This window comes from Plectropomus leopardus, chromosome 5, assembly GCF_026936395.1.
Source record: "Plectropomus leopardus strain MGB_pleo_1.0 chromosome 5, ASM2693639v1, whole genome shotgun sequence".
Lineage (NCBI taxonomy): Eukaryota > Metazoa > Chordata > Actinopteri > Perciformes > Serranidae > Plectropomus > Plectropomus leopardus.
In genome coordinates, this window is record NC_142180.1 from 27,890,423 (window position 1) to 27,905,550 (window position 15,128).

The 15,128-nt window shown below is 41.0% G+C and overlaps 1 protein-coding gene across 7 annotated transcripts in view; it reads right to left on the reverse strand.

Moving 5' to 3' along the window:
- unc13a (unc-13 homolog A (C. elegans)) overlaps positions 1–15,128 on the reverse strand; it is an 83,341-nt gene that overhangs the window by 25,220 nt on the left and 42,993 nt on the right. For 2 of the 7 annotated variants that reach the window (XM_088077872.1, XM_088077876.1), the window contains 6 exons: positions 13,914–14,037; positions 8,766–8,795; positions 7,627–7,683; positions 7,422–7,502; positions 6,073–6,220; positions 4,965–5,021 (listed from right to left, as the gene is read on the reverse strand). In XM_088077872.1, the coding sequence (XP_087933998.1) occupies positions 4,965–5,021; positions 6,073–6,220; positions 7,422–7,502; positions 7,627–7,683; positions 8,766–8,795; positions 13,914–14,037 (497 nt within the window). The remainder of the gene's footprint in view (positions 1–4,964; positions 5,022–6,072; positions 6,221–7,421; positions 7,503–7,626; positions 7,684–8,765; positions 8,796–13,913; positions 14,038–15,128) is intronic. The other 5 variants (XM_088077878.1, XM_088077873.1, XM_088077877.1 and 2 more) reach the window with 3 other exon arrangements.

Below are 15,128 nucleotides of genomic sequence, written 5' to 3' on the forward strand. Positions count from 1 at the left end.
TTTGGATCCAGTGAGGACAGTAATTTGTGCCCACTCATAGGCGCGAGTTGTCTGTCAGGATGCAGGGTGGTTAGTAAGAGGCAGAGAAAAAGACAGGAGAAGAAGAAGAAGGAGAAGGTCAACTGACAGTGTGGTTCCCCTGACATAAATTAGGTCAGGACATGCTCAGATGGATCTAGACAGGTGGACACACCCATTCCTTGGTAAAGACTTTTACCCAAGCATGGCAAGAGGAGGGACAAGAAAGGTGGAAGGAGTTTTCAGAGAGAGAGAAGCAGCTCGGCCTCTCAGATCTGTCAGTGAAGGACGACAATGCTGACACCCAACTTTCTGCATAAAGATGTGCTGTGTGAAGACTCAAATTCAAGTCAAGTTGATGTTCCAGGTCTACAGCTTTCCATCTATTTACCGAATATTTTACCTAATACTGTCACGTTTCTCCACAGTGCAGTTTTATTATAGCTGTATGATGTCTACTTTATCTACTTGAAACATTGTTACATGTCTGTTTGTCCTGGAAAAAATGCAATTTGAAAACACAGACAGAAAACCATTCATGCTCACATTCACACATAACAGTAATTCAGAATCTCCAAGTAACTTAACCTGCATGTCTGTGGACATTAGGAGGAAGCTTAAGAGCCCACAGAAAACCTGTGCTGACACAGGAAGAACATACAAACTCTGCACAGAAAGGCTGCCCACAGGGGATTTGAACCTGTGATCCACTGAGTGGGAGGCATCATTGCTAACCACCATACTACCATGCCAGCAACAATGTTTGCATGTAATTGTATAAAGTTAAAATTCTCTGACTGCATTTAGTGTTGGTGGGTTTGACTAGGTTGCAGACAAAAATTGGTTGTGTGTGGGTGGTGGGTTGGGTGTGGGATTACACACTGTGGTGATTATTGAGGAGCAGGTCTTGAAAATCACACCCTTGCATGACTCTGCTTTAAACCTGACCAACCCAACCAAGAAGGCAACAAGAACAACTCAATCAGAGGGAAAGCAGGTGAGGTCATGTCTTCACTGCCCTAGGAAATGTAAATTCACGTCCTGGAAGTGAGATCCAGGACGTGACGGGCTGGTGGTGGTTTTCTCAATATCAGTAGCCCAGAATCTATGCTATTCCCCAGAGAAATTTAATATAACTGATTTGATGTTCTTCTGTTGTTCAGTTCAGAGTATTGAAGACCACATTTACTTTACATTGTTGGCAATCCTTGATTATTACAATTAGTCCAGATTTTATGTTTCTTGGATCCATACTTGTTGCAGAAAGACTATTTTAGGGGTGGCTTCACACAGGCTCTGACTATTTTGTCTGGGAGGGAGATGGTGGACAAATCTTTGCTCAGTGTCTCTGTGTGTGGTTTTGTGCTGCATGTGAACAAGTGGTTGAGAACCACATCCAACTCCAGAAGGATACGGCGACAGATGGACATTAATTTTCAATGTTTTAATTAGTGTCCTCACTTTGTCAACGCTATCTTTGTGGCGACGGCCGACAGCCTCTGTGTGTGTGTGTGTGTGTGTGTGTGTGTGTGTGTGTGTGTGTGTGTGTGCGCGTGTGCGTGTGTTTGTGTGTGTGTGTTTTCAACCAGCCGCCCACTAAACAAGGTGTCTGTGGGAGTTAGACGGCAGAGTGTTCCTGGCATACAGCTCTCTGCAGCTCTCCGGGGAGCATTATGGGATTGTTGGTCTTGCTGCCAACAGGACCAAAGAGAGCAGCAGTCATCCATCTGGCCTTGTCTACTCTATGGAGGACATCCATAAAAGATGAGAAAGAAACTTTGCTGGCTGGGAGACAGTGAGACATTGCCAAGAAAATGCAAGCTTATTTTCTTCAATAAACATTGCAATCAGAGGTGCAATTTTGTTCTACCATATTGCCAATCTTCACCAGAATACACATTAAATTTCCGATTTGTGCAGTGCAGAGGTCAAAACATGCCTGAATTCACTGCATGTTAACAAATGACCTTTGATCATCTCTGTTACAGATAATGCAGCTCATAGCTTGGCGCATGTAAGGATGACAGACTTAACTGATCAGCAGCAGTCGAGTTAACAAGAATAAATTCCACTGAGCCTCGATCAGTCATCCTGCTCTAATCATCTACTCAGAACTATCCAGTGAAAGCTGTTTGGCTGGTAGTTAATTTGCATCCCTGTTACAGTCAAGGACATCCAGCAGCTGGTGGGAATGCTGAAGACACACAACTTTGTTTTCTATGCATACCTCCACTATGGAAGTAGAGAAGCACTGTGATAACCTGAAATACATAAGCAACTGAATAGCTACCTGGAAAATGTAACGTCACTAAAAACTTTATGTTTATATAGATGGTTATAACATTGAGTGGACAGAGATAAAATATTTGAAAACCCTTTGTTTGTTTTTGTCTGGTCTCAGTTCCCCTGTTTGAAACATCCAGGTCATTTCAAATTTTGCAGTTGGTAAAATTCAGACAGTAGAGATGTGCTGTGGCTTGGAGGTGCGCAGGTCATCCTCTAATTGAAAGGTTAGCAATTTGATACCCGCCTCCTCCAGTCTGCATGTCAAAGAAGACCTGGGGCAAGTCCTTCAAATTTGGTGCAAATATCCACTTGGACTCCTCAATTAACTGATTAACTGGTCAAATGTCAAATAACAATAACATTGGGCAAGATACTGAACCCCAATTTGCTCCTGATGGCTGTTCCATATGTGTGTGGGTGTGTGTGTATGGTCAAAAAATTTAGTAGCAGGAGGCACCTTGTATGGTAGCCTCCGACACCAGAGTATGACTCTGTGTACTGAAAGCACTTTGAGTGGTCAAAAATGACTAGAAAAGTGCTGCATAGGTGCAGGTCCATTTACCATTTACCACCCAAATTACAAAAATCTAACTTAAAAAAAAAATTCAGGCTGCCAAGCAATTGAGTCTCAATGGAACTGACCAAAATTCGGTCCAATCAAGTCAGGTTCTGTCAGTCATGTGATCCAAGGAGTTCAGATATGCCACTTAAAAAACCCTGGACACTTAAATTTGTAGACCAGATAAATAAATAAATAAATAAATAAATAAAATAAAGGAACATTTTTAAAATTGCAAAACTTGCAATGAAATACTGGAAATTTTAAAAATCTATGGGAAATTTAGATCACACAAATTCAGACATATGATTTTCAAAGAAAAATAAAAACAACAACAACAAAAAAAGCCTGTCCTTTTTGGTGTTTTTTTTTTCAGTTTTAACATCAAGTTTTAAGCAATATTCAGCTACCTATAGAAAGGAAGTCCCTTCCCTGTGGTGGACCCCCATGAGATGTTATTTCAGGAAAAGAAAGTATTGTAGTTAAAAGAGAGACAAATAACTTTTTGGTCTTGTCTGAATTGTGCCAAAAATTATACCTGTGATGTTTGTCGTTTTAAAAGGTAATTTGGAAATCAACAAAGTTGCAGTTTGTCATATGTAATTATATGTTATAAGAAAAGTTACACAAGTAATGTACATGGCATCATAACGTTCAATGCCTGTGTGTTTCGTGCCGGGATATATTCACATGAGCAGTGGGCTCGTTTTTTGATTCTGGGCTGATAAAAACACCAGGAGTTGCCGGATGAAAAGCATCGGGTAATGTAGCGTTTAATTTGTGCATAGATGATGGCTAAGTTCCCTAGCTAGCTAGCCAGGTGGTGCAGATGACTTAAATTGTGTGAGACGAGAGCTGAAGTAGTCTTACAACAACCCTATAACAAAATGCAACTCTCTTGAATTGAAAAAATACAACTTAAAATGACAGACATCATAAGTGTAATTCACGGGACAATTCAAACAGGAAGGGGAACATTTTTTTTGTCTTTGTCATAGGCTATTGTAAATATTTTTACCGAAATAAGGTCCAATGGGGGACACTGGAAAGGAGGGACTTTGCCTCTTCCATGTGCCATATGCCTTGCCTTCTGTCCACCGGAAACTAAACTTGGTATGCAGTATGGTTATAGGTCTCTTACTGAAGACTTTTCTGGATATTGTGCAGCATCAAATGAAGTCATCTTTTGTGAGTGTTTGTGAACAAGAGTCAAATCTTTGATACTGATTTAAAGTGACAGAAATCAGACCACCTGACCAGAGGGACTGTTTCTGATTGGCTCAATCCGTGGAGAGGGGATGAGTTCAGCATCCTTTCTCATCACTGCTGTAGGGCGGGCTGAGCTGCACGTGGGGGCTGTGTGTGTGTTTAAATGTGTCTGTCTCTGTCTGTGTTTGTGTGTGATGATAGAGCAGGCAAGGACACAGAGCCCTCCCAGACAAAACTGAGCCGAATTATTTATAATAATCCTTCTCCTCTTCATCAGCTCCTCACTTCAAACTCAGTGACAGGGGCGGTAATGTCGGGGAAGAGGATTCTCTCTCCGTTTTTCTGGCTGGAGACAGACAATACATTGATACACTGCACTTCTGCTTCAACAACCTTTAGGACAGTCTCACTCAGTCACATTGGCTTTGCTCAGTCACTCGCTCTTCTTCTTGCCCACGTGTACACGCGCGCACACACTTGCTCGGCCCTCGGGCCTCTCTGGGTGACATCATGCTGGATCAGGAATCCTCCACACTTTAATGCATTTCTATTCTTTTTGTCTGATGTCAGCACATCATGCTTTAGTGTCTGCTCATACATACAGTCCGTGGCGTATGTATTCAATGCAGCTCTGTACATACAGACATCAGTGTGTATTACATGCATGAATGCATAAAGTCTATTTTCTTTATTGTTGTGGTGGCATGTAACGTGTGTGCGTGTGCAAAAGATGTTCAATCTGCGCATTGCATTTGTCTGTTGGGATGAGTTTTGAGCAGGCAGGGGAGTTTCGGGATGCACATGGGGTGGAAGGTGGAGGGAATTGGGCTTTGGTCTGGAGGCTTTCTGGTAGTCTTGGATGTCTCAGGCCCTGAGCCTGAGTGCCACATACCCTTCTCTGGGTAAACATCCTCACTAGTGGTGAACCTCACCCCCTTCCCGCCGAACACTGGCCCACAGACGGGGCAGACGGAGGAAGTAGACAGAGAAAGGAGAAACACGTAGAAATATGAGGTTTGCAGAGGTTGAATTTAAGAATAACAGAAAAGAAAAATAGACCAACATTTGTAAGTCTTGTCGCTAAGATATATTGGTATTATGTCAATCAAATCAGCTCTTCATATTTCTTCTGATCTGCTGTGCAATCCTGCAACATGCACAGCTCACACAGATCCACTGCTGTAAAACGGACTCCAAAAACCGCATGGCATTTTGCTAATTAAATTTTAAACGATCATCCGTTCAAATGGCATTTCTACCAGCGGCGCTCAGGGACAGCGTGTCAGCATTAGCGCTTCCACGAAGATGATGGCTGCTATGTAGCCATCTGACGGTAGGATGGAGGCTGCGCAACAGAATCAAAGAGTGAGAGAAAAGAGGGGGCGGGTATTTATTTTTTCACTGCAAAGAGCTGTCAGATCATGTAAAGAATAGTCTCTGTGTTTCCCCGAGGCTGGCTACCAGGAGACTCAGCATTTCAGAGCAGAGGGAAAATATTGCGCAGCTACAGCCTCGACTTCATGCTCTACAAAGCATGTGAGATATTTTCAGGATACAGAGCTTAGCATTTGGGAAACCCTAATATCAACAGAGGAGAGGGAGACACTGAGTAGAGAGGCTCCTCTGAGAGAGCAGAGCTGCAAACAGAGATCTCAATCAGAGAATTACACAACATTAGATATTAACTTCGCACTTGGAAAGTAAAGGTATTGGAAATAAAGACAATAAAAAGTCTCACAAATAAAGAAAGGGGGGGCACCCAGTGGCTCAGTTGGTAGAGCAGACACCCCATGTACAGAGGCTGTATCCTTGCCGCTGTGGCTGCGGGTTCGAGTCCAGCCTTGGCCCTTTGCTGCATGTCATTCCCTCACTCTCCCCATTTCACACTACATCTGTCCTATCCAATAAAGGCAACAGAAGCTCCCAAAAATATCCTTAAAAAAAAATAAAGACAGAAAGAAAGGGAAGAGCGTCGCAGAAAGTTAAGAGCATTAGGTTACCTTGCGCGTTCTGTGACTGGACAAAAGTCTTAATGAGTTTGTCTGTAGCCTGTGTGTAGAGGGACAGAGCGTAGTGCAGAGACTGCAGGTCAGGACTCTTCTCCAGGAAAGTCTTCTTCAGACCCACACCACCAGCATGGAAGTATTGCTAATATACACACAAAGACAGAGTGAAAGACAGCTGTAACTTCCTTCAAAATAATGTAAATATGGAGCACACTTGTAGTATGATGAATATACTTGGACATATTTCTTATATCTCATACAGCATATCTCTTATTCCTTATTTTATACTTCTGTGTATATATTGTGATATTTGGTGGAGGATAAGCACATTTTTTCTTGCATACATTTTATTTCTATCTTCCTATAATTTCTCTATACTTATATACAGTATGAGAGCGACTTCAACATGTCCCACTTTCCCCCTAGGGATCAATAAAGCATTTCTGATTTTGGAAATTCTTGTAGAAGAGAATGCACTTTCTTTATTCCTATGAGATCAAAAATAAAATATTTGCACATTTAGCCAGAGCTGTAATGATTGAAAATGATAGGGGTACTCAAATGATTAATAAATTAATCAAAGAAAGGGTTGGTAAATACTTAAATGATGGGAAATAACCATGTTTTAGCCCTACATCTATCTAGCTTGTTATCTTATGAAAATAATGCTTTTTGTGTTAAACTTTTATTTAAAATATGTATTATTTTCCCTTTATTGACCCATCTGAAAGTAACAAGACACTAAAATTCTGAATTTGTAGCTTAATAGGTGTTCATTTACGTTATTACTGTATATTTTTCCTCTGTTCTTTGTTTATCTACTTTTTAAAAAACTTTTAGTTCCTGTCTCAGTCTCTAGGGTTTTACACCTATCAGGTAACTTTTTTTTTTTTTTTTTTTTTTTTTTTTAAACACGGGAAAAAACGGAAACATCTCACCTGGATGTCTTGTTTCTTTGGTCATCATTGATTTTATTAGTGTCTTACTGAAACACCAATGTTGCAAATCCAGTGATTTGGATTTTTTTTTTTTAATGTTGCTTAAAATGCTTGGCACAGTACATTAGCTGTTCTTACATATTGATATGGAAGGCATGTAACTAAAAACTGGGCTTTCTATAACCTAAACAAATCACAGAGCTGTAAAGCCACAAAAAGGAAGCTCATCGTCTTACAGGCTGCACCATTATACACCAAATCCTTGTAGACCACATTTGAAGAGCAATTTGGACTTGTAAAACCAAAGCATAAACTGTATTTTTTATTGTTATTTCCACTATTTCTTGTCATTTGTAGCACCTCCTAACAGGGAAACTTTGTCTGCATATGGCAGTGAGTTTCTACCTTGATGGTGTCCAAGGCGAGCTCTATCACAGCACACTGCTTCGGGGTAAGCGCTTTAGCCTCCTCACGAACCATGTGCTCCTGAAGACGACAAGAATCAAACAAAATTACCCGTCTGACCATTCATATGCCCTGTCTCATATTTTCTAGGCTATTAGGGTCTTTATCTGAAGACCCAGGGCATATCGGTGTAAAAACATTGTACCTTCAGCTTGGACAGCTGTCCCAGCTCCTTGGCAGCATTAAAGATGAGCTGAGTGCCCTGAAAGAGACAGAAAGACAGATAGAGGAGAAGGTAGACGGAAGGAGAGAGAAGACAGTTGTTATTATCAGCACAATGCAGGGCAGGAGTAAACGGCTTAGTGTCACACAGAGGACAGCAACGTTTCTGACACACACATTCATAAACAGTCACCAAGCCGCTTTACAGATGTCAAGGTACTTTTCCCTTCAAGTGCTGTTATCACACTTATCTGTGATTTATTCCAAAACATTACACTCCTCTGCACAAATCCACACGCACACACACACACACACACTGAGACATTTCAGTACGAAGAGAAGGGAAAGTGGCTCAGCTCGAAGTGAGGGCAAGAAAGAAGACACACTCATGCACTCAGGAACACACACGTGCAGTCACACGCACACACACACACGCCCACATGTAGCAGCTATGCAGTTGCACAGTGGTGTACGCAGGTATTTACTGGATGTCCAGCCTAATGCAATACTGTGGTAAGAGAATATATCAGTAAGTGCTGCTGACTACACCTTCAAATCCTGTCACGATTACAGCCTGAGGCAGGAAATACGCTTTTATTATATACTGCAAGAGGCTAAAAACTATTGATATTTATCTTGCAAACACTTCACAATAATGCAAGAAAATGAAATAAAACAGATAAAATATATAAGAAAAAAAAAGGAATAATGTGCACTAATGAGACTGTGATGTTTCTGCTAATTTAAACTGTTTCCGATTCAATCACACCCTATTTTTTCCTCTGCGTTGTAGAAATGAATAAAACAGAGAGCTATGTCTAAAAATCCAAGTGAAATTAAGTGGCGATTGAACTCGACTACAGTTTGAGCCGCAAATGTCTGCATGCTGATAAGAGTGTGTGACCTGTGGCGAGGCTGGGAGTGTAGGCAGCTACTGCTACAGCATTTCCCACAGCATATAAACAGCACTACAGAGGAATGTTGTGTAAAAACAAAAGTGAAAAATCAATATTTCCACTGCTTTGTTTGACTGGTGAGCTGAGGGAGAGAGACGGAGACATGGAGAGAAGACATAGAGAAGAGAGACAAGACACATTGATCTAAAGGGGGTGTAGTCCTTACATCACTGTGAGAAGCACTCTTCAGCCTCCCCTGGAAAGAGAGCATGTGGTTAATACTTCAAGCAGTGGCCAGTCCCTGCAGCCTGACTTCACTCTTACTGGCTACATGAGAATGTGCAATCAAAAATGCATATGGTGCTTTTTGCAAAATAACCATTTGAGGATACTCATCACTGCTGGAGATGTCACTTCCTTTCACTTGGCTAATTAGCTTTCCCTCCAAAGCAACAACATCAGATTTTGTACCACACCACATAACAAGAAAACTGCTGCTGACAGGAGTAAACGGACGCTGAAATAATCTGCTTAGAAATACGCAGTCGACATTTGCTTTCGTAGTGTTAAAATCCATGACTGTGCTATTTGTATGTGGTCAGAGATTGGGGCCAGTTCACTTGTAATTAGTGTGCATGCTAATTACTGCAAAAACAATGACAGAAAAACAAAGGAAATGTTGTCATTATGAAAACCACAATCTTCCCTACTGATGGCACAAAATATACCCCATATATCTATTAAAAAGAGCTACTGTGACATTTTGGAGAATATGATGAGTTAGATGAATAAATATTAGTGCTTTAAGTACGGAGCGAGAGCAGGGACATGATTAGCTTAGTATACAGACTGGAAACAAGAGAAAACAGCTATCTTGGCTTGAGCCCCTTCATCTGTTAGCTTACTAATAAACAGTTTAACCTTTACACAAACAGAATCTAAAAAGGCCAAGTTGTGATATTATGGAGTTGTGCGCTGCAACTATAACAAGACTCAGTGAAGGCAGAGCACAAAGCTGGGCGGCAAGAAAAAGTTACAGCACGTAACTCTCACAAAATCCACAGTCAGTCTCACATTTCCGTTTGTGTATTAAACAAACAACATACGACTAGTGAAGTTTAGAAATGGATTTTTGAATAAGTGTAAGCCAGGCCAGCTGTTTCCCCTCATTTTCAGCAAAAAAAACCCCCCAAAAAACGTGTATTTCCAAAAATGTAATTCAATTTCTTTATTAGAAGTCAATATAAAACTCAGAGATTCCTTTTTTTTGTCTAATCTATACTTCGAGTTTTGACTTTGATTTTCAGAACAGGATTTTACTTGTCATGGATTATTTTCATGTGGTGTTGCTTCTTTTACTTAAAGTGGAAACAGCCAACCACCCCACTTGTGTTTTCAAGTGGTATTATTTTTGGTACCGCTGTTGCAAAGACAATTAGATTACCATAGCAACTACCAACAACACACGACACATTGCCTTTTGTTTTCCACAACTACTTTGGTTGTTCTATTACTTGAATTTTCACTACTGTGGATAGTAACTATAAAAAAAATGATAATTTTTGGTAACTGGGGATAGCTATCAGGAAAAACAAAGTGCTACACTCCTCCTGTTTTGTTTGCACAATAATTAAAGCACATCCCTTGTGCCGTAAATGAAACCTTTTTTTTTCTGTGGGAACAGACCCAGTTACAGACAGGATTGCACAGTAAAAAGTAAAGCTGATAAGCAATCTAAGTGCCAAGGTGTCATTGTTCTATAGCCATTACATTGTGCCGTCAACATTTACTACGGTATGATAAGTTAAAGCAAAGAAATTGTCTGTTTCCGCTTTAAGTAAAGGAGCCAAACGCCTCCTCCACCACTGGTTACACTTGACGTTAAACAATTAACAATCACCGAGGATAGCATTAACAGGGAATCACACATCAGTTTTGTTAATTAGAAAACTCATCACTTTGTATAAAGCACCACATTTTTTTGCCTGTGTACTTTAAAGTACAACATAGATTGTAAAAGACTGTCCTGAGGCTACATTCACATCAATACATTTTCATTTTAAACAGGAAACAATCACTGTGCAGACAAGCATTTAGCAGAAACAATCTCCATCAGAATAATAATTAAGAACAGTGTGAGATTTCTTTGCTTGTGAATGAAGCCCAACAAAGAGGTGTTACTGAAAATACCACATAGGTATAAGGCAGTCATGGCAGCGAAAACAGATTTGGAGCACATACAGTGAGAAATTATGGGGCGTTATCTCTCATCAGACGACGCCATGGCAATTGCAAAAACTGTATGTAGACCGATCTATAACGTTTTGACTTGACAGGCTGTTTTTGATAATGCCCAATCTGCGGGTGAATGTGGATGCCTTCCTCATTGTTTTCAGAATTCTCCATTTCCGTCCTTCCAGACTTAAATGCAGCCTCAGAGTTTTCTAAATAAAAAGGGCTGGGCAGAGTTTTCAGAGGTTTCTGTTTTAAGATTTCCAAAACTCCACGGTAGTGTGGACGCTAGATATAAACGTAGCAGTAATTTAGCATTTTATAACAAAAACATATTAGTGTGAATGTGGCCTAAAGATCATTGGAGTCAGATCCAACACTGAAGAGCATCACTAAGGATATCTTCTGCACAGGACACCCAATGCACCTTTTTTGACCAACATCAACTCAAACCGATGACGTCTTGTAAGAAAAGCCATTAGCACCAGTGACATAAAACCAGCATTATATAATCATCATAGAAACAACAGAACATGAAATCAAACCAGGACAGACCAACAGGACAGGTCTGCAGAGACATACAGTACAGTGTTGTACAGTATACTGAGAGGAGACTGCAGTGTTGAAATAGATCAGATGCAAGCAACAAACCCACAGTGGGCGGTGGGGACACAGTTCAAACAGGTGGGAAAAAGGTGGGGACAGTGGGGAGTAGAGGGCAGAGAAGGAGGGAAAGGGGCTACGGGGTGGGGCAGGACACCATATACCAAGCCACCGAGAGATCAGAGTCACCCCCACCAGAGTCCCGGTCAAAGGACACAATGCATGAGAAGAAACAAGGCAACACCAGGCGCAAGAGAGGAGTACCACTTCCTGTTTGAGGAGAGTGCTCAGGAAGAAGAGACAGCAGAGGAGGGGGGGCATTGATTGGTGGAGATTGCTGAGGGGGGTGTGGTACCTATCAGAACCAGTCAGGAATGCACCATGCTTCTGTCTTCTCAACAGAGAGACAGTTTCGGAGGAGAGAAGAGGAGAAGACGGAGAAGTAGAGACAGAATGGGACAGGTCTGAGAGGCTGTGAGGAGGGAGAGGGTGTGATGTCGGGTAAAAAACAGGGGAAGATCGCAGCCACATATAGCAGAGGACCAACCACCGTGGACGGACAGACAGACACACACGCAGGAGTGCTGTACTTACAATCATCTGTGGAGGGAGAGCGGTGGGAGCGGGATGTAATAGTAATCACAACAACAACAACAACCAGAGAGAAGGGTCAGTCAAGCTGCAAAGAGCCCCACATCATTTAAATAAACACAAGTTTGGGCCTCAGGGCTGGAGGGACACGGACCAATTGATACCTGTCTGAGGCCTGGATTAAGTACAAGTAGGGGCCAGCGAATAAGTAACTTTACTCCTAAGAAATGTCTGTCTGCTCATGTTTTTGCCTCCCCTCTCTTCTTAGAACTGGATAAACAGTTAACCCCAGTGTATATCTTTGACCAATCATGCACTCCAGTCGAAGGGCTACTTCTTTTTTAGCTCAATGCACCGTGGGCACCACAGGGGTCTGGTGGGAGCTAGCCAGATGCTCACACCACTCATTTGGCCATTGACACTAATAATGCTGTCTTGACCCAGGACTCTCAAAAAAAGTGGCGTTTCGGCCGGATGGGCGTGGTTTTGCAGGACATAACAGGGCACAAATTGGCGAACTCATAAAATGCAGCTAGCCCGGCTGGCTTTCAGCAAAGCCACAAAAAAGTAAATGGCAAGATATTTCAAACACTAAATATTAAAATTCCATCACCTTAAACTGGATAGCGCAATGAAATACACTGTAAAAAATAAACAATTTGTTTTAACTTAAAAAAGTTAGTGTCCGGGCTGCCCTAAAAATTTACTTTTTGACTGATTTGAGAAGACAAGTTGAGGTTATTTCATAATGATTCATCTTTTCTTCTCATATAGAGTCAACTTAAAAATCGAAGGTATTTTTTAAGTTGAAATTTTTTTTTTTTTTACAGTGTATGTTGCTAAAGCTCACTGAGTTAATGGAGCGCTGGACTAAAAGTATATGACTCTTGTATTTCACGCCATTTTGCATATTTTTTTTTTTTACATTTTTGCATATTTTTTTTAAGGTAGTTACCTGTCCATGAGTGTTGGGCCATCGAAAGTAAAATGAGCCGAAACTGACATTTCTAAGATAAACTCAGTTGGGCTTACTGCAGACCAGTGGCCACTGAGGCTGAACCAGTTGTGCTGATAACTGGCGAGAAAATTATTAACAGTGATATGAGGCTCTTTAGTTAATAACCAAACACAAATAAGAACACATATATCCAAAATGAAAAAGAAACAAGAGGCTGCTTTCCAAAATGTTTGATTCTTTTTGGAAGTGGGCCAGATCCTTTGGGCAAATATTTTCTGCCACTATGTTGTGAGTTACTCATAAATCAGAAATCTCTCCAGATAATTGTTGGCTGACATACTGGAGAGCAGCCATGAGCTGGTGTTAGAATGATATGGTGCACTCCTTTTTGTCTTTTCAGCTTTTACTTTTCAAAAAAAGGGTTTCATCTTGATTGTTTGGATGAATGACGGCACTGGGGGCGATGCTAAATATAATGTGTGGATATGATTCCATATAAATGTGATGCAAAAGTAGCTTTTGCTTATAAAAGGACCATCTTGAATCACAACACACACAAAATGTCTGCCTTTGTATTTTTCTCATTCTCCTCCTCCTCTTTTTTCTTTTGATGCTGCCTCGGCAGCCGGAGGAGTGTGTAAGTTCGTGCATGTGTGGGTGTATGTATGTTGCATGTTTTGTGCATCGTTTTCTGCTGTCTACCTTATGGCTATGGTCATCATCAGATAAATCATTTGTATGTCTTCGTAGCAACAGCCACGCTTACTTAAAATTAATTAGTAAGCTTCCTGGAAAACAGATGCTAGTTGTGTATGTGTATGTGTGTGTGTGTGTGTGCATATTAATCCACATCAAAAATGCTGAATCACTTCTTGCATGTACAGCATAGTCAGTGATGAGTGCAAACACATGTAGCTCTGTGTCATTATTATGTGTATTTGCATGACTGTATGCCTCTGTATGTGCATTCATATGCCTGTTTGTTCTCACCGTTTGGTCTGTGAGTGGCGGCAGAACGATGGTCTTCTCCATAGTGTTCATCACCAGCTTCCACAGCTCCTTCAACACACGTTTCAGCACCGTCTTCTCACAGATCTTAGCAAACAAAGTCAGGCTGGCGAGAGGAGGGAGACAGAGACACAGGAAGGAGTGATGAATAATGAGCAGCAGATGGAGGCAAATGCTGTTTTCCTGAAGAAAAAAAAAGTACAATAATGAGAGCGAGAAATTTTAACAAAAAAGGGTGGTTGCTTGAATTCCCTGATGCCTCCCCAAAAAAAGACTCTTCAGAAAAGCACAAAAGCTCAGATTTAGGGGAATTTCATGACTGCTTTTACTCACCTAAAGTCAGGCAAACTCACTGATGCCTTTTTGTGCATGATTTGTAATTTTCATTATTCATACATGCTCTATACATTGAGGAACATTTCCATCTTGTGCCTTTTCACACATGCAATTGCAATGCCAGAACAGATGGGGCAGGGGACAGTCCAGGAGATGCAGGTAACGTAACACTCACAGGTGCCAACTGCCATAAAACTCTACGCAAGTAGAGGAAGATGTGACTAGGCTGGATGTACGTGCATGTGGCGAAAACATATGCTATACCCCTTTTCTATCAAAATAAGCATGTGCACGTGGGTTTTTTGAACATGCGTAACCCAGCAAATAATAGGCTATAGACTCCATTTCCATTGCCAGTAGACCAGAACTGTGTACAGGATCTGCAGCAGATGAGTATGCCTTTTTTTTGTGTGTGTGCCTTTTTTTGTTTTTTTTTGGTGTGTCACATTCACCCATATCTTTTGCTTCCATCAGTGCTGTCTGATGGCGGAGGTGCTGAATATATCGCTCATGACTACCGCAACCATTTGATGTCGGTTTGAATGCAGATTGTTATTGGTCCCATTATATTAAAAAACAGATGTTAGCAGGTGCTTGCAGGTTTTTTTGTGCAGTGAAAAAGGCGCTTTATTGTTTTCTGGAGCATAACGCCACAGGCTTGTTGTTATATTCTTCGTATGTTTTTAATATTCAACAAGTTTGCCGGAAAAGTAATGTTTTTTCATTATTAACCATGAAGAAGTTATGGATTTAAATAAGTCATTAGCAGAGCCTTGTGATTGGTTCACTTACCAGCTGTTTTCCTAAAACGTTAAAAGGAAATTGGCAGTGCAGATTGAATATCAATCCCTACACTTGTTC